Source organism: Thamnophis sirtalis, unplaced genomic scaffold (assembly GCF_051295495.1).
Source record: "Thamnophis sirtalis isolate CommonGarterSnake01/CBP01778 unplaced genomic scaffold, rThaSir2_p1.2 scaffold_2, whole genome shotgun sequence".
Taxonomy (NCBI): domain Eukaryota; kingdom Metazoa; phylum Chordata; class Lepidosauria; order Squamata; family Natricidae; genus Thamnophis; species Thamnophis sirtalis.
Window position 1 is genome coordinate 80,660,063 of NW_028261382.1, and position 24,944 is coordinate 80,685,006.

The following is a 24,944-nucleotide window of genomic DNA, read 5'->3' on the forward strand; positions in this document are numbered from 1 at the left end:
ATTTCTTGATAAAGATTTTTAGGCTGGATCTGGATGGGGAGGAACTCTTAACACTAAATTGATGGACGCATGCCGTAACAGTCTGTCCCTAAGCTTCAAGAAAAATTTAAAGTATGTACACTTCTTCCTCTCCCTCTGTTCTAAGTAATGTTGAAGTGTGCAGTTCCTGATATTTATGAAATTTCAAGAAATACTATCAAAGTCGAGAAAGCCGAAAATATATTTTGTGCATCAGTTTTTATCTTTAGAGGATCAGTTCCCTCTTTGTTTTTAACAAAGAAAGGAGGGGAGGACAACCTTCCTGGATATCTTGTTATTTTCTAGGTAATTATTTGTAGCACTTGTAAAACAGTTCGTATCCGTTACCACTTCTGCACATTTTCCAGATCCCCGTTTGGTTACAATCATGGATTTCCTAGTGGTCCCCTATCCAAGTTAGAGCCAGGCACCACCCTACTTAGCTTTTTAAACCATCCCAAGTTGCTGCACCCCGATTTCAATACGAATCCCAAGCTATACTTTCCCCAGTTCGGCGCATGCGTAGCAAAAGAAAAAAATAGACCACCAGACGGAGGGGGTGTTGAGGAAAGCTGCGTGCGAGGATCGAGGATAAGCATGCGCATTCCCGCCTGGGAAAGACTACACCGCCCTCTCTGGCTCCGAATGGCCTACGTGAGGAGCGTCAGGGAGGAAAGGCTCCATCTGCGTGGGTGGGCGGGGCCTCTGCCCCGGCTAGGCGCCAGGCTTCCACGGCGCGTGCGCAAAAGCTCGGCGGAGGCGGGGTCGCTGGGGCTGGCGTCGGGGAGCGTACAGATAGCCACTCGCGATCCCAGCTGTGCTGCTGTTATCGCCGCCGCCACCGCTGCCGGTCTTGTCCTCGGGAGCTGCCTCCGCTCCTCCACAAGCTGCCTCGGACGGACAAGCTCCGCGCTCGCCGTCACCCCGGTTCGCCGCCATGTCGTCCCCTCAGGACTTGTCTCACCACAACAATAACAACAACCTGCCGCCCGAGGGGACGCCCACCGAGCCAGGCCTCAACAGTGAGTGGGCTGTGGGCGGGGCGGGCGGCTGCGGCGGCTCTCCTCATCTCTCCTCTCATCCTCCCCTCCTCAACCTTCCCCGCTCCCCCGCGAGAAGAAGTGGGTCCCCCCCCTCAAGTGGCGACTAGCCCCCCATACACCAAGGGGCCGTTGCTTGGCAGGGATTGGCTGGTCCCCTGGCCGCACGAACGCCTGTGGACCAATGAGAGAAAGGGTGGGTGGCAGGCGGAGGGGGGCGAGGGGGGGGCGAAGGGACACCTGAGCGGATGGTTCAACTTTCCCAACCTGGAGTCTTCTGGAGCTTTGGACTATAACTCCCATAATACCTTCGCGTCAGCCTGGGAGTTGGTGGGGGAAATGAGGGCGGTTGATATTATTAAACTGTTTTGAACATCATTCTTTGGGCAGCCTCAGATGGGGCACATTGCCTTCCTCTCCCTCCGTTTCATCCCTACACAACAGCCCTCAGAGGTCGGTTGAGCTAAGCGAGGGTGATCGGCTTAGAGCATCGGCCTGATTTTGAGTCAGCTGGGGATGGGAGTCTGGGTCTTCTCTGCTTTTTTCCTGAGCCTTTCAGGCCCCTGGTTCAAAAATGGGAGGGAGGGCAGAAGGAGATGAATAGGAAGGGGATGAGCTGCCCTTCGATGGGAAGTAGCCCCATTGAAATGAGAAGAGCGGCTGAGAAGGTATTTTCCTCAACCTGGAATCTCCAGTCTCTGGAAGTTAATAGGGATATTTTACCACCCATCAGAATAGAACAGAACAGAATAGTATTTCATTAGAACAGAATAGTATTCCATTAAAACAGAATAGTATTCTATTAGAATAGAATAGAATAGAAACGTTTTCAAAGAAGACAAAGAAAAAGTTCAGTTGCCTTTTGGGAAAAAAGCACCTTTGGCATGTTCCGCCAACATTGTCTCCTGATGGCATCTCAGCATTCGCTTTCAAGATTTAAAGTTTATTACCCATTTTATTTTCTTAGCTTTAAAAAGTCAGTCCTTTTTTCCTCCCTGACAGCTATCAAGGATGATATACTGCCCATTTAAAAATAACTGAAAAATAACTCTGAAACTTTTAAAGGCATTAGGATAAAAGTGTGTACGGAATGGTCTTAAGTGTTTTGTTCTGTACTGTTTTTATTCTTCGTATTCAGAATAATGATGAATCTACTTTTCTGATGTTTGTTATGTCATGGTATTTGTCTTTTAGTGCTGATGCTTGAAGAAACTTGTTTTTCCTCCTCACTCCTCCCCCCACCCAATATGCCACAGGGAATATAGTTATTGCACTGGATTAAGTTTACTACTCAGGTTGAAAAGTGGCTGTCCTTGTCTGGTAGATTGCTGCCAGGTTAAAAAGGAGAGAAATATGTATGATTGCTGTGGAACAGTCATCCAAAAGGAGAGTCATTCCTTTTAACAGTGGGAGGTTTATGGACAGAGTTGATGAGGTGAGGTGATGGCATGTGACTGGCCTCCGGGTATTATAAGGCAGAATGGAATGGAGCTTTGTAAAAGAAGTACAAATTAGTGATACTTTTTTTCAGGATAGAAGGAACTGAGAGTTTGAATCCAGTTTTTAGAACCCTTTTCAACATTTTGTTGAAGGAAAACTTGCATAAATGGGCTTTGGTTGCTGGGTTGTAAAAAGGATTTCACAAACAATTGTGAGGGGTAAATACCTCTATAAGTTATGGAATGAGTGAATTGTGAAGGGATGCTTCAGTGGAGTAATTTGTTTGCTAGTGACCTTAGAAAAGGAGCTAGAGATGATGGCCAGGGTGGAAACTGGAGTGTTCAGAATGTATTTATTTAGCTGCCAAATCCTGTGTATATAGTATTATTTTCTTGTATCCAGGTCAGTCAGGTCCTCTATTGTAAATTTTAGTTCAACTTCTGGGAGATAGCTTTGAGTTTTACTATGTATCTTTTGGATAAGTACTGTATATAATGTTTTTGTTGTATGAGTTTTTGGTCTTTAACCAGGATTCTATGATTTGTGTTTAATGTTTTGTTATTGTTAATGTTTTGTTAATTTATTTTGAACTCTTGCACAAAAAAAACCCTTTTGTTTGGATTTTTTGGTGGGAGGGGGTAAATTAGTATAATTAATACAATTGCATTAATTTATTGCATTGATATTATGCCACAATCAGATGTTATTTTCAGTTGCATTTTTAGGAAATATTTGAACCTGGTGTAAATATTTCTTATTTATTTATTTATTTATTTATTAGACTTATATACCGCTTCATAGGGCTTTCAGCCCTCTCTAAGTGGTTTACAGATTTTTAGCAAATTGAGTCAGCAAATTGCCCCCACAATCTGAGTCCTCATTTCACCCATCTCGGAAGGATGGAAGGCTGAGTCAACCTTGAGCCGGTGAGATTTGAACCGCTGAACTGCAGATAACAGTCAGCTGAAGTGGTCTGCAGTACTGCACCTTAACCACTGCACCACCTCGGTCAAGAGCCCAGGTGGTGCATTGTGTGAAAATTTTATGGGTACCCATTGTTCTTTTATTGCTGATACTTTAATGTTGTGTTTCCATTTTTTAATTGCTTTTACTTTGTTGTAAACTGTCCAAAATCTGCTAGGAATAGGGCAAGTTACAAACATTATTAAATAATTATAAAACAGGACAGGACTGCTAGGAGATACTTTAACTTCAGTCATATGATTAGACTATAGACACATAAAGAGAGGGAATGTGTATATTTACAGAGAGGTAAACCGTATTAAAATGCCTCTGTTATTTCATCAAGTTATTGCTACATTACCTCCTTGTTAGAATATTTTATGTATATAACCTCCAAGCATAGAAGCAAATAATATCCACATGACAATAAACCATGCGGCTAAATAGTTATATAAATATCAAACAGTTATGAATTTACTGTGGAATTGTAGATGTGATATAAAATAGCTGCACACAGAGGAACAGGAGTGGGCAGAAGACATAGTATGCTTGGATTTACATGTAGATTTTTTAAAAAGTAATTTGTAAAAGATGGGTGGGATTTTTTGACTGCCAATTGCTTAGTAGTAGTGACATAATTTCTTCACCTAAATTCTGTTGTTGAAATGAAGAAAACTAGGGGTAATAAATATAATAAAAAATAGATTTTTATTTCAAAGGAGTCTTAGTTTAATTTTCTTAATAATTAAAATTCTTTTAATTTCAAATGTACTGTTTTAAGTTTTGGGATTTTGCTATAATTATTGGATTATTTTTAATGCATTTTAAAGCAAGTTGATGCCAAATGATTTGATTTTGCAGTTGATTTATCATTTTATTTTGTTACATTTATAATATGGATTCTGTTTATAGGTTTAAAACATCATACATAATACTGCTATACCTTTCTCCCTTTCCTCCACAATAATAACTATTTAGAGAGGTTAGGTTGAAAGAGGGTTGGCTCAAAGTCATTGAACTTCCAAGGTTGAGGATGGACTAGAACTTGACTCTTTTCCTTTAAAAACGTCGCATCGGCTTTTGACTTGTCTGCCTGTCTAATGATTATTAGTAACAGTTAAATTCCATTTTCAGTTAATAAGATCATATATACAATAAAAGAATTCTATCCAAGCATGGACACAGATTTGCCATGACAGATTTGTATTCCTTGACTTACAGCAGTTCATTTAGTGATTGTTCAAAGTTAAGACACTAAAAAAGTGACATAACCATTTTTCACACTTATAACTCTTGTAACATCCGCATGGTCATGTGATTTACATTTGAATGCTTGACAACGGACATTTATGACGGTTACAGTGTCCCAGAGTCATGCAATCCCTTTTTGTGACCTCCTGACAAGCAAAGTCAGTGGGGAAACTAGATTCATTTAAGAACTGTGTTACTAATTCAAGAATTGCAATGATTCACTTAACAAATGTGGCAAGAAAAGGCAGAATATATACATCTGGCCAGGAAAGCTTGCTAGTAGTCTTAATACATTTACTGTGTAGACCAGGGCTGTCAAACCTGCAGCCCACAGGCCAGATCTGTCACGTGCTGGCCATGCCCATGCCTGGTTTAGCAAAGGGGGGGGGAGTCGTGATATATCACATGATGCTGTCGTGATGATGTGAGTTCTATACCAGGGATGTGACATTCCTGGTATAGACCCTTAAAATGTTTGCAGTATAATATAAAATGCTTGAATTTACTACTCCTGAGCCAAAAGGGCAAGTATGTTCTCATAGGGAAGCTTTCCAACAGAGCAAATGGAAAAACATTCAATCAAGCCTGGTACAATATTGTGTAATATTTAAGCAATTTCAAAGTGAAATGATGTTTGGTTGGAAATGCTGTTTGAGTCCTAAATTCCGGAGCAAAACTATTAGAAGCTGAATTCAGTTGATTTTGCCATTCTTGGGCAGGTTACATTTTTTAAAAAGAATCATGGCACACACTGCAATTTAACTAATGGGATCTGCTTCTAGCCTAAATGGAATTTGTCAGAGATTATTACAGTAATCAGGTCTATTAGATAAAAGTTCAGTTTTAACCAAAAATTAAAAATTGTCACCCAAGCATGAATCTCTCTACCTTTAGTAGAGAGCCAGTTTGGTGTACTGATGCTGTGCTAGAAACCAAGAGAGTATGAGTTCTAGTCCTGCTTTCTGCATGAAAAACTGGCTGGGTGACTTTGAGCTAGTCATATTTTCTCAGACCAATCCACCTCACAGGGTTATTGTTGTGGGGGAAGTAGGAGGAAGGAGTGTTCTGCATGTTTGTTGCCTTGAGTTACTTATAAAAGAATAAAGGCAGAATTTCCTTTAAAAAATCTAATAAAGTAAATTAGCCTCCAGCTGAAGGATGGCATTTGGAGCCCATTGGGATCTGAAGTATATTTGCTCAGTGATATTCCCTTGGATGTTCCAATTTTTTGATCCAGAGTTTTGGAGGAAGAAAAATAGGCCTTTGTGCTGTATAATCAGAAGATTACAGTGTTAAATTAGATTCCGTAATGTTTTTCTGAGAGCAACTGGTATCTTTGATAAGATCATCTCTATAAAGTCACTGAACCTTTGCTAGCCACTAGAGAGATGAGAGTCCAGTTCTTACAAGTCTGTAAACTAGAGGTAGAAAAGGAGAGCAGCTAATTAAAAAGCTCTGCCAAATCCGGGTCAAGTTACTTACTATCTGTAAGATGCCCCAAAGGGTCCATCTTACTTGCAGGCCTGTGTATATCTTCTGTGGCTTCTAAATTAGTAGTAGGCATAGTTGGAGACATAAAATTTACCTCACAAGATTTTCTCTTCAGATGGAATCAAAGGTACTCTCAAAATCCAAGTGCAACATAAAGTGGTAGGTTTACTTAAGTATCTTTCACCCATATGTTGTAAGACTTAAACGTTCCTGTTCTAAAGCCTATTGCTCCTTGGACAGAATATTCTGTACCAGCCAGCCTGAAGTTGCATACATAATTTCTTGGCATATAGATTAATTATGCTCAAGAGGCTTATGGGGTAATTAGCCAGAGCAGCTTTACTGAGTTTCTTAAACCTAGGAATGATCACTTCCAGTATCCAGGTGCTAGATGTGAGGACAATGGTTAATCGTGTATTTTCAATGTGTGTGCTTTTTATTGCAAATTGTGAATTTTCTTTTTTTTTAATTGAAAATTTTAAAAAAAACTTTTACAAATGCTTACTTCCCTCCCCCTCCCCTCCCCACCCAAACCCCACCCCTCCCAACCTGCCCTCCCCCAATTTCCCAGAACCAATACAGGGTATAAATCTTTAACAAAAATATTCTAAAGTAAACTTAAAAGTAAAAAAAATTAATATCCTCTATCATTTGAGCTTTAACTCCTCTTTGTTAGGCTAACTCTAAACAGATTATGTCATTCCTTGTTGCCTCAGTCATAAGGTATCTGGAATTTCTTAGTCCCATATTTATTTTGAGTATAGTCAATCCATCTTCTCCACTCCAGTTTATATCTCTCATTTGAATGGTCCTTGAGATATGCTGATATTTTAGCCATCTCTGCTAGGTTTGTTATTTTTAATGTCCATTCTTGAATAGTAGGTAAATCTTCCTTCTTCCAGTATTGCGCCACCAAAAGTCTTGCTGCAGTTATTAAATGCAAAATCAAGTTAGTCTCTATAACTGTACAATCAGTAATTATACCTAACAAAAATAACTGAGGGGTAAACTTTATCCTTTTTTAAGAACATTTTGCATAATCCACCATATTTTTATCCAAAATGCTTTAACCTTTTTACAAGTCCACCATATATGATAGTATGTAGCATCAGCGCAATCACATCTCCAGCATTTAGGTTGTAAATTTGGATACATAGAGGCCAGTTTTTTAGGATCTAAATGCCATCTATAAAACATCTTATAAAAGTTTTCTCTCAAATTTTGGGCTTGTGTAAATTTTACATTTCTTACCCAAATCTTTTCCCATGTATCCAACATTATTGGTTCTTCAAAATTTTGTGCCCATTTTATCATACAGTCTTTAACTAATTCTGTTTCCGAATCCATTTCTATTAATACATTATATAGTCTCTTTATATGCATTGGACTCTGATCTCTAATATGTTTTAATAAATTATCCTCGTCTTGCATAAAACCAATTTTTTGATCTTTTTTCCATCTGGCCTGTAACTGCCCATACTGAAACCATGTTTGAATTGCCTTTTCCTCTTTTAGTACATTCAAGGGTTTTAATTGTAATACACCTCTTTCTAAGGTAAGAAGCTGTATGTAATTACATCTTGTTTTTGTACTATATTTATGTTTTCTATTGCTTGTCTAGGAATTGCCCACATAGGTATCTTATCCTTTAGTTTATATTGATATTTTTTCCAGACCCGCAGTAGAGCATTCCTTAAAATATGACTTTTAAAGTTCTTGTCTACTTTTTTGTCATATAGCAAATAAGCATGCCAACCATATACCAAATCATGCCCTTCAATATTAAGTATTCTATCATCTGTTAAATTAATCCAATCACTAATTAGTGATAAAACTACTGCCTCATAATATAGTTTTAAATTTGGTAATTTCAGACCTCCTCTCTCACGCACATCTTGCATTATTTTTAGTTTAATTCTTGACTTCTTCCCTGCCCATACAAATTTATTAATGCCCTTCTGCCATTCTGGCAAATTTGCATCTTTTTTAAGTATTGGTATCATTTGAAAAAGAAATAAAAATTTAGGTAAAACATTCATTTTCATTGCTGCTATTCTTCCCATCAAAGATAATTGTAATTTTTCCCAATTTTTCATCTCTGTCTGTATGCTGCGCCATAGTGGCTCATAATTATACTTATATAGTTTCCCATTTGAGGTTGAGATATAGACTCCTAAATATTTAACCCTTTTAACTATTTCATACCCTGTCATTCCTTCTAATTCTTCCCTTTGTTTAGTATTCATATTTTTAACTAGCATCTTTGTTTTCCCTAAATTTATTTTAAATCCGGACACTTGGCCATATTGATTAATCATACTCATTAAAACCTTACTAGATTCCTGTGGTTGGGTTAATGTTATAATCAAATCATCCGTGAAAGCGCATACTCTATATTCTTGATGCCTAATCTTGATTCCCTGTAAATCATCTGATCCCCGTATTTTGTTCAACAATAATTCCAGAGTTATAATAAACAGTAATGGGGATAGAGGACAACCCTGCCTTGTACCTTCCTCAATTTTAAATGGATCTGTTAAGCTTCCATTGACTATGATTTGAGCTGTTTGTTCCTGATATATTGCTTTAATTGGTTGTAAAAAATGCTCTCCTATTTGCATTTTTTGCATTATTTTCAATAAAAATTGCCAATTCACTCGATCAAAGGCTTTCTCGGCATCTAGAAATATAAGTGTAGCAGGGATTTGGTTATTCTTTCCCAAATATTCCAGTATATTAACAATTTGTCTTACATTACTTCTCATTTGTCTCCCTTGTATAAAACCTGTTTGATCATTATGAATCAATTACTGAATAACCAACATTAACCTATTCGCTAGTATTTTAGTAAAAATTTTATCATCTACATTGAGTAATGATATAGGTCTGTAATTTTTTGGTTGAGTAAGATCTTGATCCTCTTTTGGTATCAGGGATATAAAGGCTGTTTTCCAAGGTGGGGGTACCTTCCCTTCCATTTGGATCTTATTAAATAGTTCCTTAAAAGGTTCTACCATTTCTAATTATAAATTTTTGTAATAAGCCGATGTCAGCCCGTTTGTACCCGGTGCTTTCCCTACCTTTAGCTGTTTAATTATCTGGAGAATTTCCCCCAAAGTTATTGGTTTATTCAGTCTCTCCCTCTGCTCGTCTTTAACTATGGGCATTTTTTCTTTATCCAGGTATCTATCTATATCTAAACCTTGTATTTTGTCATTCATGTACAGTCCTGTGAAAAATTCACAAAAAACCTTTTGAATCTCATCCTGTTGATACACTTCCTTCCCTTTATAATGTAATTTCGATATATTGCGAGATTTCTGCTTCTTCCTAATCAAATATGCTAGCCATCAACCAGATTTATTGGTGTACAAAAAGTGTTATGTTTTGCGTATAACAAATTAGTGGCCACCTGGTCTAACATCAGCATATTAAATTGCTCTCTTAATAAAGTAATTGCTTCTTTAAATTTCTTATCTCCTGGTTTTAATATTAACTCTTATTCTCTCTTCTTGATTTCTTCCTCTAGTTCGATTCTTTTCCCCTTGTTTACGTCTATGTAACTTATTTAAATTTATTAGAACTCCTCGCATATACATTTTACTTGCATCCCAAACCATTTCCATAGATGTACATATTCATGTTTTTAATTCATATTAAAAACAAAATATTCTCTTAACAATTTTTATATTCATTAATATTTTTCTCATATCTAAATAAGTTTTCATTCAATCTCCAAGTCCTTCTTGCTTGCGCCCCAAATTCCAACTCCATCCAAACCAGATTATGATCTGATAAAGCTCTGGAACATATCTTTGTCTTCTTTACCTAGAAAGCAAATCATTGGTTATTAGTATAAAGTCAATCCTAGAAAAGGATTGATGTCTATCGGAAAAAAATGTAAAGTCATGTTCTTCTAGGTTCCTTTCTCGCCAGATGTCTCTCAGCTCGAAATCATCCATCATATCAAAAAAGGGCTTGGGTAATTTCCCTCACATTTGGATATTTTGCCGAAGACCCTTCTTGTCTTTCTTGGTATCCATAACACCATTCCAGTCACCCAATAATATGCAAGATCTATAGTCCCAATGTACTAACTTTGTATGGAGCATTTTATAAAATTTATCTTGTTGATAGGGAGCATATATTCCCATTAGAAGTATTTTTTCCCTTCTAATACCAGTTCTATTGCAATATATCTTCCTTGAGAGTCTGCTTCAATTAATTCGGCTTTCATGTCCTTTCTTAAGTAAATAACTATACCATTTTTCTTCTCAGGAGCAGAAGCTACAAAGTGTTGTCCAAGTCTTGTATTAATCAAATATTTCTGATCAGTTGATCTAATATGAGTCTCTTGCAAGCAAATTATATCATTCTTAAATTGTTTCAGATAATGATTTATTTTCTTCCTTTTCTGTGGGGAGTTTAAACCGTTGACGTTCCAGGTTAAGAACTTAGTTGTCATCTTTAGCTCCCTGAAGCTTTTTAAGAGCCATCTGGAAATCCTGTAAGTGGGCTTTCGGCTTGGCTCCACGCACTGCTTCTGACCTACAACCTGTGAATTCTTGGACGGTAGCATGTGTTTGTTGTAAAGCTTGTTGCTTTTCTAACTCTTGTTCCATTCGCCTGGTAATCACGTGGGTTTGTCTTTGCTCCTTCGCCCCTTCTAGTTCTGAGAGAGGAAGTTGGTCCAGCCTTGGTGGTCCTTGAGTAACTTGCTGTCTATCCTGTCCTTCTTGTTCTCTTTCTCTAGGTCCGGGGAGGGGGGGATGTCCAGCCTTCAGTATATTATTGTAAAAATCTCGAGCCTTCCATACTGAGTTGAGACGATATCTTTGCCCCTGATAGGTATCTGCAAGTCCGGCTGGGGCCTCCCATCTGAACTGTAGCTGACGATTTTTGAGCTCATCAACTAAGAAGGCATAGTCTTTCCTCGATCTCAACATTTTAGGTGGTATTTCCTTCAAAACAGTCATCTCCTGACCCCCAATTTGAAGCTTGGTTTTGTAAGACTCTTGCAATATCAAATTCCTCATATCTCTCGTAGCAAAGTACACCACAATATCTCTTGGGAGTTGCTTTTGTCTGGTGAGCCAGGAATTAACACGATATATCTTGTCAATTTGTCAGTCAAAATTCCCTCCTGACCTTCCCATCAATTGATCAAAGGCTTTTGAGAAAATCTGCTTCAAATTTTCTTGATTTTTCTCATTGAGGCCTCTTATCCTTAAGGCAAATTCCATCTGTCTATACTGCAACATTATAATTTCATTTTCTGCATCACCAACCTTTTGTTGAACCACATCCATTTTCGTTACCAAATTAATATTAGAATCATTAAGATCTTCCGATCTATCTTCAATTCCACGGACATAACCAGATAGGTACTTAAAAGCCTCAAGAATATCGTCTCTAATTTGCTGGTTCCAAGTCTGAACCGAGTCCATAAGCTCTTCTGACAATTCTTTATGAGCAGCAGATATCTCCTCCTTTATTTTAATTTCCATTGCAGCTGCATGATTTTTTAAAGCCTCGGCTAAGGCCACGCTTAGTTCTTTTTGCAGTATTTCTCTGGTCAAAGGGTCCCCTGCACAGGTAGGAAGAGTTTTTTTTTGGGGGGGGGGGAAGTAGTGACTGTAATTTAGACTTAGGAGCCAGAGAATTACCAGCGCTTTTTGACACATTGGGGGGGGGCAAGTTTCTCCTGCTTAGAAGCCATTCCAGATTTAATCTTCTCCACCCAGTTACTAAATCCAGGCAAGCCGCTTGTCCAGAAATTACTATTTAGCTTGGTAATAAATCACTTCTATTTTATTGATCTTTAAATGTTCTGAGCTCCGTAGAAAACTATGTCTTCAGAGCCTGACCCCCTCCTACAAAGCTGTTCGGCGCCATTTTCTCTGTATTTCTAGCAAGTAAATTGTCAAAAGGAATTCTTTTAAAAATGGAGTTAAAGACTTATACATACAATTAGAAGTTCACCAGTATCAGTTCTGCCTGTTTTGAAATCAGTAATAAATCAATCTTTGAGCTGAGGGTGGACATGTACCTTCGTTCTGCAAAAAAGACAGAAGAGGTCCTTGATGCGGAGAATCTAGTATGTTACCGGGCGGCTCCATCTTCCCACCCCAGATTTATGTTCTGGGGGGTTAAATGGAGCACTGCCCACACATAGCTCTCGCCTTCTTCTCCTTTGCCCGGAGAAGAGGTAATCAAACTGTCAAACAGTTGATGGATACTGTTTAGATAGCTTAACGCAGCCAAGGATCCGGAGCTGTTAAAAGGATCCGGAGCTGTTAAAAACAACAACCCCCTCAGGCCCCCGCCCAAACCGGAAGTCCGCAAATTGTGAATTTTCTATAGAGAGATAATTTCAGTTATTTTTTTAATCCTTATCATGATTTCTTATCTAGAATTCCAGAAATAACAATTCTAGTTACTTTAGAAAATTAAAACACTTTCTTAATAATGCCTAATTTCTATAATACGTTGTTTTTAAAAACTATTTCTAAATTACTAATTAGAAACATAGAAAGTTGTTTGCATATACGCTTTACAAGAATAGATCAAAATAGTTGGGAATAAATAAAACATTATTTTCTTTTTTTCCCAGTTGTCAAAAATTGATATGACTGCACATTTCTGCATGTAAGTGTTAAATGCTGTATTTGGACTTGGCCTATAATTTCTGATGAGATATCTGTCTATTCAATAGGTTCCTGGGTAGAACTGCAGATGAATGGGAACGGGAATGACAATGACAACAGCAATGCAAAAAATGGGGGTCTAGAACATGTTCCTTCTTCATCTTCCATCCACAATGGAGATATGGAGAAGATACTTCTTGATGCTCAACATGAGTCTGGACAAAACAGTTCAAGGGGTAGTTCTCATTGTGACAGGTAAGCATTTATTGTTTACATTTTAAAAATATTTTGGAATGAGTTATTTTTTGGAACTGTCACTAGTATTTCATTTTTTAGAATGCAGTTTTAGCTGGACTTATGCCTCGTATTAAGTCAGAGGTTTTTTTTTGTGTGTGTGTGTGTATACATTTTATATATGTATATATATGTAGATAGATAGACAGACAGACAGACAGAGAAAGAGAAAGAGTTGCTATATAAATATGTAAATTGCTTTTTGTGGACTTTGAGCTTTTTCAATTTTATTAAAGTTTTTTGTATTATATAAGGGAGGCTAGAAGGAAATTCTGAAGGAAAAATATTTTGCAGTTGGGTAACTGCCCCGGATAATCAATAGTTGTTTAAATCTACTGTTTATTTTTGAAGAGCCTTTGCATTAGATACTTACTATTTATGGAATAGTTTGGGGCAGAAACCTGTTTCTTTACTAAAAATAATTATGTGGACAAGAATCCATTATGTTTATATTGTATTTTGTTAAAGTGGTGATAAACGTAACAAGGCACTAATACCATGGAATTAAAAAGTCAGTCCTTCATTAGTACACTAGGTCTGTGATGTGTTATATTACATCTGTGCCCTCAAATTGACTGCTTCTGTTAAAGATGATATATTCACTGCTTAAAAGTTTGAAGCCTCTTTTAATGAAATGTTCTTTGTGGCCTGAAGTTGCATGTGTTAGGAATTCATGCTAATTCTCTGTGCGGTTATTTTACATAAGAAATTATCTACTTATTATTAGAAGTCACAAAGATAATAAAACTAAAAGCACAACACTAGCTTTTTAAGTATTATAAAAATGTATTTTTTTATATAGTTACATTATAGAAATAGAAGCATGCCCTGCTAGTAATCGTTCATCTCTTATGCATCTGATGATTAATTCTCTTAATCAGATTAAAGATGTCTTAAACATCAATTTAAGTCCGATGCTGGTATGTTGCTTACCAAGGAAGAGAGCTCATTCAGGAATGAGATACTCAATGATTTAGTGGAGGTGGGTGTGACTGTATTTCCTCCCAGAAAACAACAGAGGAGGAGTTCAACTCCTATAAAGAGGAACTCCTTAATAAAGGAAGGAGCAAGGGAAAGGCACATAAGCAGAGACAAGGAAAGTTTTCCAGTAGATATATGTGAAAGTTAATTATCAAATAGATAGGGTAAACAATCTGATGCTAAATCAACCATTATCAAAACAAACAAACAAAAAATGAATTTCCTGTCACAAAAAGAATAGCTTTATATAGAGTAGATGGAAGAAAAAGTCTCAAGCAAAGTGAATGTTGATTATTTTAAATATAACTCACATTTAATATCCAGCAGTTGCTGAAAAAATCCCTCTTCATAACTTTTCTGCAATAAATTACTGATCAGAAATTACTGTATTCCTATGTGCCTAGTTAAGTTATTTCAGATCCACTTGCCAAGGACAGTCTTAGCAGCTAATGCTGTTATCAATTTTGAACATAAATGTTTAACTATCTTTGCAGTCCTCTGAGAAAGCACCAGATAAAAAACTGTTTGAATTGAATTTTCTAATTTAGAGAAGGCCGACCATAGCCATAACTAACACATTAATGTACAATCATTTGTTTTATACTGCAGATATATCAATATTGGCTTTTTCCTCAATTAAAATTATAAAGTAGTTTCATGCGCATTTATTCAATTTTGGCCCTGCCTGTTTCCTCAGAAAAGAATTAAGAATGCTCTTTTCTCATTGGGCCTCTCTTAACACCTGTATTCCTCCCGATAGACAAGAACTACCTGTGAGGAAATAAGTCTGATTTGGAGATCCTTCTGGACTCATGTTTCCTCCTCAAGCAGGTAGAAGCTGTGGCAAAGAGAACTTTTGCTCAACTTCAGATGGGGCAATAATTGCAGTCTTAACTCTGCAGAAGGACCTGATTGCAATAACTCTTGCTCTCATTATCACTTAGTTTGATAAGCACAATGAATTTTGCAAGGTAATTATCAGTACTTTAAAGGCTACTTGCAAACTATGAGCTGGTTTCCAGGTGCAATTTAAAGTTTTGAGTTTTAAATCTGTGAAATCTTTTTTGGCTTGATACCAGATAATTGCAGGACTGCCTACTCCCAACTTGAATAGATCCAATCTACTAGATCTCTTATTGAGAAATTCCTTGTAGTCCTTCACTTCTGACAGGAAAGGAAAGGAAAGGAAAGGAAAGGAAAGGAAAGGAAAGGAAAGGAAAGGAAAGGAATATCCTATGGGTGTAGAAATCAGGCTATCCCTTTCTTTGATAGCTTTCAGGAAGAAACTTTAGGAAGCTAGTCTTTAGAGAGTTCTAATGATACAACATACTGTATTGTCTTTTTATTTATATTGTATTGATCTTATTCCTGTTGTATCTAAAGGTTTTATGGTTTAGTGATTAAGTTGCAGTTTTAAAGTACCACAGATATTTTATTATCTGAGCCACTAAAAACTGTCAGATATTAATAGGATAGAAAAACATTAAATGCATATATATTTTGTAATAGATGTAAATGAAAACAAGCGTAACAATGCTTTGTAATCACATTCTATAGAAAAATAACAATGATATCTTTCTTTTCTTTTCAGTCCTTCTCCTCAAGAAGATGGACAGATAATGTTTGATGTGGAAATGCACACAAGTAAAGACAATAGTTCTCAGGTAATTTCGTTCTGTTTACCTACAATCCTGTTTGTGAAGGATTAAGGTAGCACAATTTAAAAACTCTTCTAGCAGTGAGTTTTTATTCACTATCTAATCCTGATAAATGATCTGATTGCTGTATTTTTTTTTCCAGTGGAGAGGTACTCTCTTTATTTAAAATGAAGTTTTTGTGCTCTTACAGGCATTTTAACTTGTATTGTTATGGCAAGAAATCTTGATAACATACTTGTGTATCTTTGTGCCTCCCAGAAATTATCAGTCAGCAGCTGGTTATTTAAGACAGCTTAAGATAATATATTAATTTTTGTGGCAGGGTAACTAAAATTACCCTGAACAAACTTTTTGGATATTAATTAAGAATATTGCTCTCATTCATAAATACTGTAAGTCATATTTTTAGAAGTTGTTCTGTAGTAAATTGCCTGCAACTTTTAGATGTTTGTTTAATCTCATGGATACTTAAATCAATACAATTACACTTAACTGCTATCTAGGATTTCAGGATCTGTAAGGTTTAGGTCCATTGTAAACTGAATCAAAAAAGTCAAAGCAATAAGAATATTATTAAATATAGAAAGAGAAGATGACCGGGCAAAGAGATACATTACTTTTAGATAACTATGTACCAAACAGATTATTTGTTCAGTTTTTGTCAAACTAAGTTATTTTCCCAGCTGTATTTTAAGTCTTTTCATTTCAGACCAACTTAATGGCTTATGTTTATTCTTTGTATTATGGTAATTACTTTTTGAAATAAAAGAATGCATTTGATAAAGGCATGCTGTGGGTTATATAAGCAAAGCACGGTTTCTTATAAATGGCATAAAACTGGTTAAAATGAAATCTTTTAGTTGTTGTTCCTGAATGGAATTTTTATAAAATTCTCAGAATTGCCAGCATAGTCTGCCTATCTCCTGATCAATGCTCTGTAGGAAATACCAAGAGGAACAATTGAACTAAACGAGTTACAGAATTTATTCATTATGTATTTTCAGTCTGAAGAGGAAACAGTAGAAGGCGAAAAGGATGTGGACGTTTTGAAGAAAAGTGCTGACTGGGTATCAGATTGGTCAAGTAGACCAGAAAACATTCCTCCCAAGTGAGTTGAAATCCTTTGTAATAAATATACTTTTGTTGAGAAGAAATGTTGATTGCAACAGAATATTAAAATAATTATTTTAATTATAAGTTTCAGTAAGCTAAGAGTAAACAACAACCCAATCAAACAGCCACCAAGACCATTCCCACCAACACTAACTGGGCAAGCCATAAAATGAGAGCAAACCCCACTCCCTTGTAGCACGGATGAGGTTACCTAGTTTGGTAATGATATATCTGAAAGAAAACAACCAAGCTCAAAGAGCACCTAAGACCCTGTAAAATAATTTTAAAAAGTAAGCTCAGATTCTGAATTTCATGTTTGTAAGGATATAAAAATCCTATCACAATTTCCATCCATCCTTATTAGAGTGCTTCTGTTGAAGAGTAGCTACTCATAGGAGTCAAAGAAAACAACATCCTTTTATAGTATTTCTAGATAAGAAAGATAGAAATAAGGATGAAAACACTAATTACTCTTTCCCTGGCTTTGCATCAGCCTCAGAGTCCTAGTTACAATATGCTCAAAATTAAAAACGTGTTTTCCTATCACACCACTGTGGTTCCATAGGTTTCTGCTAAATCATTTCAGGTTGACCAAGGTTTGACAGAAACAAAACCCAGAATGTTTCTATTCCATATTTTGGCCAAACCCAAAGAGATTTTACGGGTCATGTAGCCAATACATCTGTGTGTAGATCCCTCTTTCCTTCTCTCCCCTCAGGACCTACCAGAGCAGCATAGTCTACTATCCAATCCTACCCTTACTGATATTTTAGTATAGGATATCCCACCAACCTGTCCAAAAAATTACCTTTCAAATGAACCACCCAAAACCAGCTGTTTGGAAGTATTTTGCACATTCTGGGTCCCTTTCAACGGAGCTGCCAAATTTTAGCTTTGCAATTTTGGGGCAAGAAATCCACGAAAGCTGTTGATCATAATTTAGATGTAGCAGTTCTTTATCACCTCTACCTTAATAAAAGCAGAAAAAAGGAAAATGCCCCTCCATGATGTAATTTTTGAATGTCGTCTTACTACTTTTACAGCAGAGCCATTAAAATGTTACTCACTGCTGCGTTCCTGGGGATTAACCATCAATTTGCTTATTTTTGTTGCCTTGCTTGTTAACACAAATACCCTGGGTTTGTTTTCTAGAAATGAATCAAACCTAACTGGAGTTCCTCTTGATATAAATTGCCTATTTTTATAAGAGTGAAAAGGGTGCTTTGTTCACCAGCAGCATGAGAACATAACAGTTTCTGCTCCTGTGGCCCTCTATAGTCTGATCTTATTACATATTCACCATGGAAGCAAAATTGTTCCGTGCTTGAAAATATCGAAGAAGTAATTTAGCAAGACTTAATAGTTTAATCATGGCTCACTAATTTGAATTTGTTCATTTCCTTATTTCTGCTAAGACTGATCTGATATTTCTTGGATACACAAGAATGCTGTTCTGGTTTAAGATTCTTAAATTTGAAGAAATATCTATAACAAAATGCAAATAAAGTTTGACATGCAGATTTCCTGTTATGTAAAATTGGGATGATTCTGTTAGAGATTTCTCAGCTATTAGTCCATGTTTTCATGTCTGAAAGAGGGCTTTCCATTACCGTTCTTAACTCTTGCTTTATTGTTGTTTTCAAGTATCAATATATTCTATACAATATATTCTATCCTTCTCCCCTCCCCCCGCTCTTTCAGGGAGTTTCACTTCAGACATCCTAAACGAGCAGTGTCTTTAAGTATGAGAAAAAGTGGAGCTATGAAAAAAGGTGGCATTTTCTCAGCTGAATTTCTTAAGGTTTTCATTCCGTCTCTGTTCATATCTCATGTTTTGGCTTTGGGACTAGGGTAAGTATGACTACATACATTGAGTGATCGGAATGACAGGATTATTTTCAGTGGTTCTTAAGCTTTGAATTCCAGAATTGTTCCCAGCAACTTCCAAGAATAGTGCTGGTGAGAGTGCCAGTGTTTTTGAAAAGAGAAGAAAATAAGCATATCCATGGCTAGAGCAATATTGTATAGCAGAGTTAGTGTAGGACTGCCTGGAATGAGAGGGACATTATAAAATCAGCTGCAGAATGGTGGGAAGAAAAACCCTACAATATTTTCCCATCATTCTACTATAGAGAGAAAATTAATTCCTGCTATTGCTTTTCCGAAAGCTCCTCCTGGGTTTCTTTGGATCTCTGTGAGTAGGTTCTTCCTTAGTAAGAATGGACGTTAAATAGGAAGTGTTACTTTAACAACAGAATCCAGAGCTAAACTGCAAGAAGTATTTGGTTAAAGGATGGATGTACATTATAGATGTCATGAAAGCTTTTCTTAATAACAATTGGAGTTACCCTGATGAAAAAAACTGGGGACCTTTTGGTCGTAATGAGTGGAAGATACATCGAGTTCTTCTTAGCTGCCATGTATATAATATCCCATCTTGAGGGATTTGTTTTTCCTTTGAGCTTTTATTAAGCAGCCAGTTTAGGAATAAGCAGTGGAAACAATTATAAGTGTGTTTGTTACTTTAGACTTCTTGTATCCATCATTGATAAACAACAAGCACAATCCCTACACTTTGTTAAGGAACAGTTGTCAGTTTTAAAAAGCTATATATGTAATTTCCATGTTTCCTGATAATGTTACAATTACTTACCCTTTACCTTAAAAGACTAATTTGAATGGTCCCAACAATGCCTTTATGTAGTTTTTGCCTAGGGAGGAGAACATTGTAAGTGAGGAATAATACTTGTGGGATCTACTTGGTTATGTTTTGATTTAGATCCATGTAGAAAACCAGAGATAATGATTTTAGCTCTGGAGTTAATTTTCTATATCAATACCAAGGAGCTTGTAGTATTTCCATGCAAACAATTACTATTGATCTGTTACATTAATAATAATCTGTCAATGGTTATATATTCTAGAGCAGGGGAGTCAAACTGGCAGCCCGCGGCACTGGGACAAAAAAATCACAAATGTCACATGAGGCAACATAATGCCGCAAGTTTGACTCCTGTGCTCTAAATAATGTAATATATTTTATATTTGTCCAGATTTAATATAAATAAATAGCAAAGAATACTTCAGGAATGCAGGAGAAAAGTGTGCACAGTACCATGTGCTTTTTCAGATACCAGGCAACTACTTCTAATTAAAGAAATGGAAGTAGAGATAGCAATACCATTTAGGCTTATGTACCACTTCATAGTGCTTTACAGCACACTCTAAGTGGTTTACAGAGTCAGCATATTATCCCCAACAATTTGGATCCTCATTTTACCAATCTTGGAAGGATGGAAGGCTGAGTCAACCTTGAGCCGGTGAGAATCAAACTACTGGCAGTCATCAGAATTAGCTTGCAGTACTGCATTCTAAACATTATGCCACCACCACTCAGTTCCCTGCCCATGTACACAAAATTAACCATAGAGTTGCACCGTTTTACTTTCTTTGCCAACTGCAGGTGCTAATGATCATTTTCTTCATGAAGCATGTTAGCTGCACATCATGTTTGCATGCTTTGTATTAAAAAAATGGTACAAAGAAGTACCAATATTTCCTTAATACATTTTTATTTTCTTGATGGATGTTAGAATTGCAGCATAGTTTGGAAGAATAAAGTAAGCTGAAAATATCTTTGAGACAGGAAGCAGATATAAGTACCAATGTACTTTGCTTTGCATTTCATTGCAGTATCTACATTGGAAAGCGACTGACCACACCTTCAGCTAGCACTTACTGAAAGAAGCAGTGCACAAATCCTGGAAATCTTGTGATGATCTGTGAAGGAATTAATGTCCTACTAGTACCATTGGAACTTGAGACAATTCTAAGCATGATCTTCCTCCCCCGCCCCAACCTTCACCTTTTTATACATATCCCGGTTCCACTAACTCTTGGAATTCAGTATTGTGTTGGAACCCTGTGGAGGTGTTTCACTAGTTGTCTTTTCCCGACCACCTTTCGTATCCTGCAGGACACATCAGAGTTGCCTAACCGAGTTTACAGTTGCCTACATGTCACAAGGGCTTCTTTCAGTGCAAAAATGCCACCAGCAAATTATAATGATTATCAGTGATGCCTCTGCCATCTCTTTATTACAATACCAAATAATCTGCCCAGTGCTTAAATGAAATCTTCAGTATGACAACTCCCATTTTTAAAAGAGACTGATAATTAACTGCTTATAAATCAAAAATAATTAGCAGGCTTATTTTCACTCTGCAATTTATTTTGCAGTTGTCTTGGGTTAATTTTTTTTTTAATTTCAGGAGGCAAAAAACTTCACAGACATCAAAAAAGAATTAGAATTTGATTCCTCGGCAAGTTTGAATACCAAGTATCTGTCATTAGGTTGTATTTCCATGAAGTAGTGAATTTATTTCTAATAGCATTGGCCAACATTTAGGTTTTTAAAAACTATTTCATTATTTGCATGCGAAGAAATTTCTAGTATTCTTCAGCAGTTTACTTAATGGAAGTCTTCCTTTCAGAGTAGTTTGACTTGAAGTATCTTTGAAGTATTTAGATTCTGTGTAAAAAGAGATACCTGTATATTACTTGGGAACAGTCTTGCAGTTCTGATTTTTTTTAAAAAAATCACAATATTTTGAGCTGTCTTCTGTGGTTGAATTCCACTTCTTCCATATTCATGGTTTGAATCATTTGCAATTGCTGAAATCCTAAGGATTTTGGTGTCAAATCTTCGTTACAGTCATAAATAGCATAAAAGATTTCGGGTAAGTACTTAGAAATCTCACTAATGGGAATATTTTACATTGTTTTGCTTCAGATATGCTTTTCCTCTTAATTCAGATTTTTAAATTTGATATAGACCAATATTGCTAAATAGATTTTTTAAATGTTTAAGCTTTATAGCGTCATTTTGAAAGCTTTCCTTCAAATTGAGCTCTCCTCTGTATTTCATGGAGAAACTCCTATAGTTTGCTTAGGCGAATATAGAAATAGCTTGTCTTCTTCCAAAGAAGTTTTTTGACTTCATCATTCGACTGTGGTTCCCCCACACAGAAGTACTGACTTTGCCCATTTAGTATTGGATGCCAGACTAGGTTATCCAGGTGCTGTTATATGTGTGTATGTATATGTGTTTGTGGTACCTGCTGAGATTTTTTCTTCCTGCTCATGCATGTGCTCTGCATGTTAATCATAGCAGGAGATAGCACCTAGATGACTGGGCCTAGGCTTGGAAGGTAAGCAAAGTTGCGTCTGATGAGTATTTAGAGGGGAAACCACATAGCAATGCAAAGATTGCATACTAGACTTAGGGACTCAATAAAAACTGGAAGAGGTTACTGATAGGTTAGTATTTGTTGCCAAGAAAGCAACAGGAGCTATCGAGGATGTCCATCAGTAAGTAAGCTTAATTTAAAGAAGGCTTCAAATGCTACATATTGAGGTAAGCATCGCTGGTTTTAAAACTGGCAGAAATCAGTAGATTCTGCGACTTTATTAGACTGACAATAAAGCTTATTCAAAATCTTAAGAGTTGATAGACCTCTGAAAACTTAATAGTGGAAGAACAATAGTTAGTACCACTGAAATAAGTGAAGTGTGTGAAGTGAAGAGGATTTTAATGATATCCATTCCTAAAAAAGCTTTGTTTCAGCCTTGTTTCTTTATAATTTACTGGAAATCTCAATCTTTCTCTCTCTCTCTCTCCCCTCCCCCTTCCATCCAGTAAGTTATGCATATTTTTGAAAACCCATGAGAGGTTGGGGTTTTTTTGCCCTTTCAGCTTTGAATAGTAGCACTTGTATTACTTGCAACTATGTATTTATTTCCTGTGTGGATTTTGGAATAATTTTGAGGTGATTTAATAGAATAAAGATTGTTTAAAGCAACAATTAAAAACCAAGTATAGAAGTCCAGAGTACTTTTCAAAACCAGTTATCTTATTGCATTTTGTTATAATTGGACCATGACATATGTATAAAATTTGGACCATTTTTATTAAAAAGTGGGGGGGGGATTCAGTCCTGTCTAAAATACATTATGATTAATCTGCAGGATACTATTTGATAAGCTAGAAGGCTTATATGCTTGTGAATCAATACCTTCAATATTATTTAGGCATCTGTGAGATTAAAATTGATGGGAAAATGTCATTGGCATTTATGTACCTGATTACTATTGAGCTGGTTGCCACTGCAGTGTTCCAAAGCAGTATTTATTACTAACTGATTAGAAGCTTGAAATATCCTAATTTTTTATATTACAAAATGGACCAGTTTGTTAAAATTTGAAAGAGATATCAGTTGTAATGCTTTGTTTAAGTTAAACATTATTAAGTAGCTTTATACTTGTTTACAGTTTGAGGGAAAACAGTAAATGAAAAATGGGATGCGATATTTTTACATAGGATCAAGCAGAAATGCATAAGCTCGCACATTAGAAAAAGCAGCAGGCTGAACTGCAACACTAAACAAAGCAAACAAATTCAACCATTTACTACTTTTAAAAATGAAATCCTAAAACTAAGAAATCACTTTAAAAAATAATAACAACAACAACAAAAGACCTATTGCTGAAATTATTGGAGTTAAATGAGCCAAAGTGATTATGCATTCTTCATCTTTAGTTAGCACTTTGTAACATGATAATATACAGTTTACAGTACATGTATAAGGTGTAGCTATAAAATTTTGTGCCATTAAAGCTGTCACAAAACTGAATTTGGTGGTTGCTTTTTGTCAGTGTTTTACCCAATGTTTAGATGATAGATTTCTGTGGCTGCCCTGACACATTGCCAGAATGTTTTCATAAGGATCATGTTTAGATGTACCGGATATACCAAGTATTTTTTTTAAAGAACACTATTAAGGTTTTTGTATCACATGTGAATTCTGTGCAGTTACAGATATATACCACAAATGTGTAAAGACTTGAAGTTGGTTGTTAAATGTCCCATGTAACTGCAAATACATGTGTATTGCTCCTTCAAGAAAAACAAGCTTATTCTATTGAATTAAACATCGAACAAACTAGTATTTTACCATGTGTCTATGGAGATTCTCAATCATCCATTTCATGGTTGTCCCAAAGGTGCTTTTCCAAAAAGTAACTGGATTTTTTTGCTTTTTTTCCTTAAAAATATTTTGCTTCTCATCCAAGAAGCTTCTTCAGTTCTAATATTTTACCACATGCACTTGGAACTTAATCCTATTACATGTCCTGTCTTTATATTGCTTTATCCACTTGGCAAGGATGCTATCAAATCTCCAAAATACATTTGCAGTTTTCAGGCTATGTGCGAACTGGGATTCAAAGTTGTAGTTTGATGGTTATGCTTCCGATTTGACTTTTTCTTTAATTACCTATTTATTTGTTTAGCATATGGCACACAATGTCAGGGAACTCTACAAATGCAGTCCTGGCAGCCTGGATTACCTATTCCTACATTTTGCAGACTGTCCATGGGTTAGTTGTTAATGTCAAAGAATGGGGTAGGTGAAACTCCTATTTGGAAAGTATCAGTGGTGGGATTCAGCCAGTTCGCACCTATTCAGGAGAACCGGTTCTTAACTTTCTAAGAGGTTCAGAGAACTGATTGTTGGAAAAATCTTCTTTTGATTTTTTCCCCGCTTTATAGGGCTAATCCTGTAAGGAAGGCAGGAAGGAAACATTCTGGTGTTGTTTCGAGCTTAATCTTTATTGCCATGCTTACAGAAACTGCCTCTCCAGTTAACCCTTATTACATTGTAACAGCTAAGGCAAAGTGCCCATCAACCTGAGTAATGTTGAGTTGGCCACACCCACACCATCAAATGACAACTGAGCCCTGCCTACCCAACTGGTCATTAGGACAGAGAACCGGTTGTTAAAATTATTTGAATCACACCACTGGAAAGTATGCTCCCAATCTTCCCACCTTCTATATTTATAAAATCATGACCAAGGAGGTTCTTGTTGGAAAGTGAATGGCATGTTATTATGAGATTAACTTTTAGAGAATGGCTGTAGGAGAAGAACAAGGAGGACAGATTGAGTTACAGGAATGTGTGTTGGAGTTGGAAAGTGGCAATCTGTTC

General features: G+C 36.4%; 1 protein-coding gene across 1 annotated transcript; it reads left to right on the forward strand.

Moving 5' to 3' along the window:
• Window positions 1-760: 760 nt before the first annotated feature.
• On the forward strand, window positions 761-23,588 carry BNIP3L (BCL2 interacting protein 3 like). The gene is made up of 6 exons (XM_087706206.1): window positions 761-1,040; window positions 12,919-13,105; window positions 15,717-15,789; window positions 16,788-16,891; window positions 18,598-18,747; window positions 20,590-23,588. The coding sequence occupies exons 1-6, from the start codon at window positions 956-958 to the stop codon at window positions 20,636-20,638; spliced, it is 648 nt and encodes a 215-aa protein (XP_087562332.1). The 5' UTR covers window positions 761-955; the 3' UTR covers window positions 20,639-23,588.
• Window positions 23,589-24,944: the final 1,356 nt, after the last annotated feature.

Bases quoted from the DNA above. Each gene is read 5' to 3' on its own strand.
- BNIP3L (XM_087706206.1), top strand. From the start codon at position 956: ATGTCGTCCCCTCAGGACTTGTCTCACCACAACAATAACAACAACCTG. The intron at 16,892-18,597 runs GTGAGTTGAAAT...CCGCTCTTTCAG, and splicing joins CCAGAAAACATTCCTCCCAA to GGAGTTTCACTTCAGACATC. The intron at 18,748-20,589 runs GTAAGTATGACT...ATTTCATTGCAG, and splicing joins GTTTTGGCTTTGGGACTAGG to TATCTACATTGGAAAGCGAC.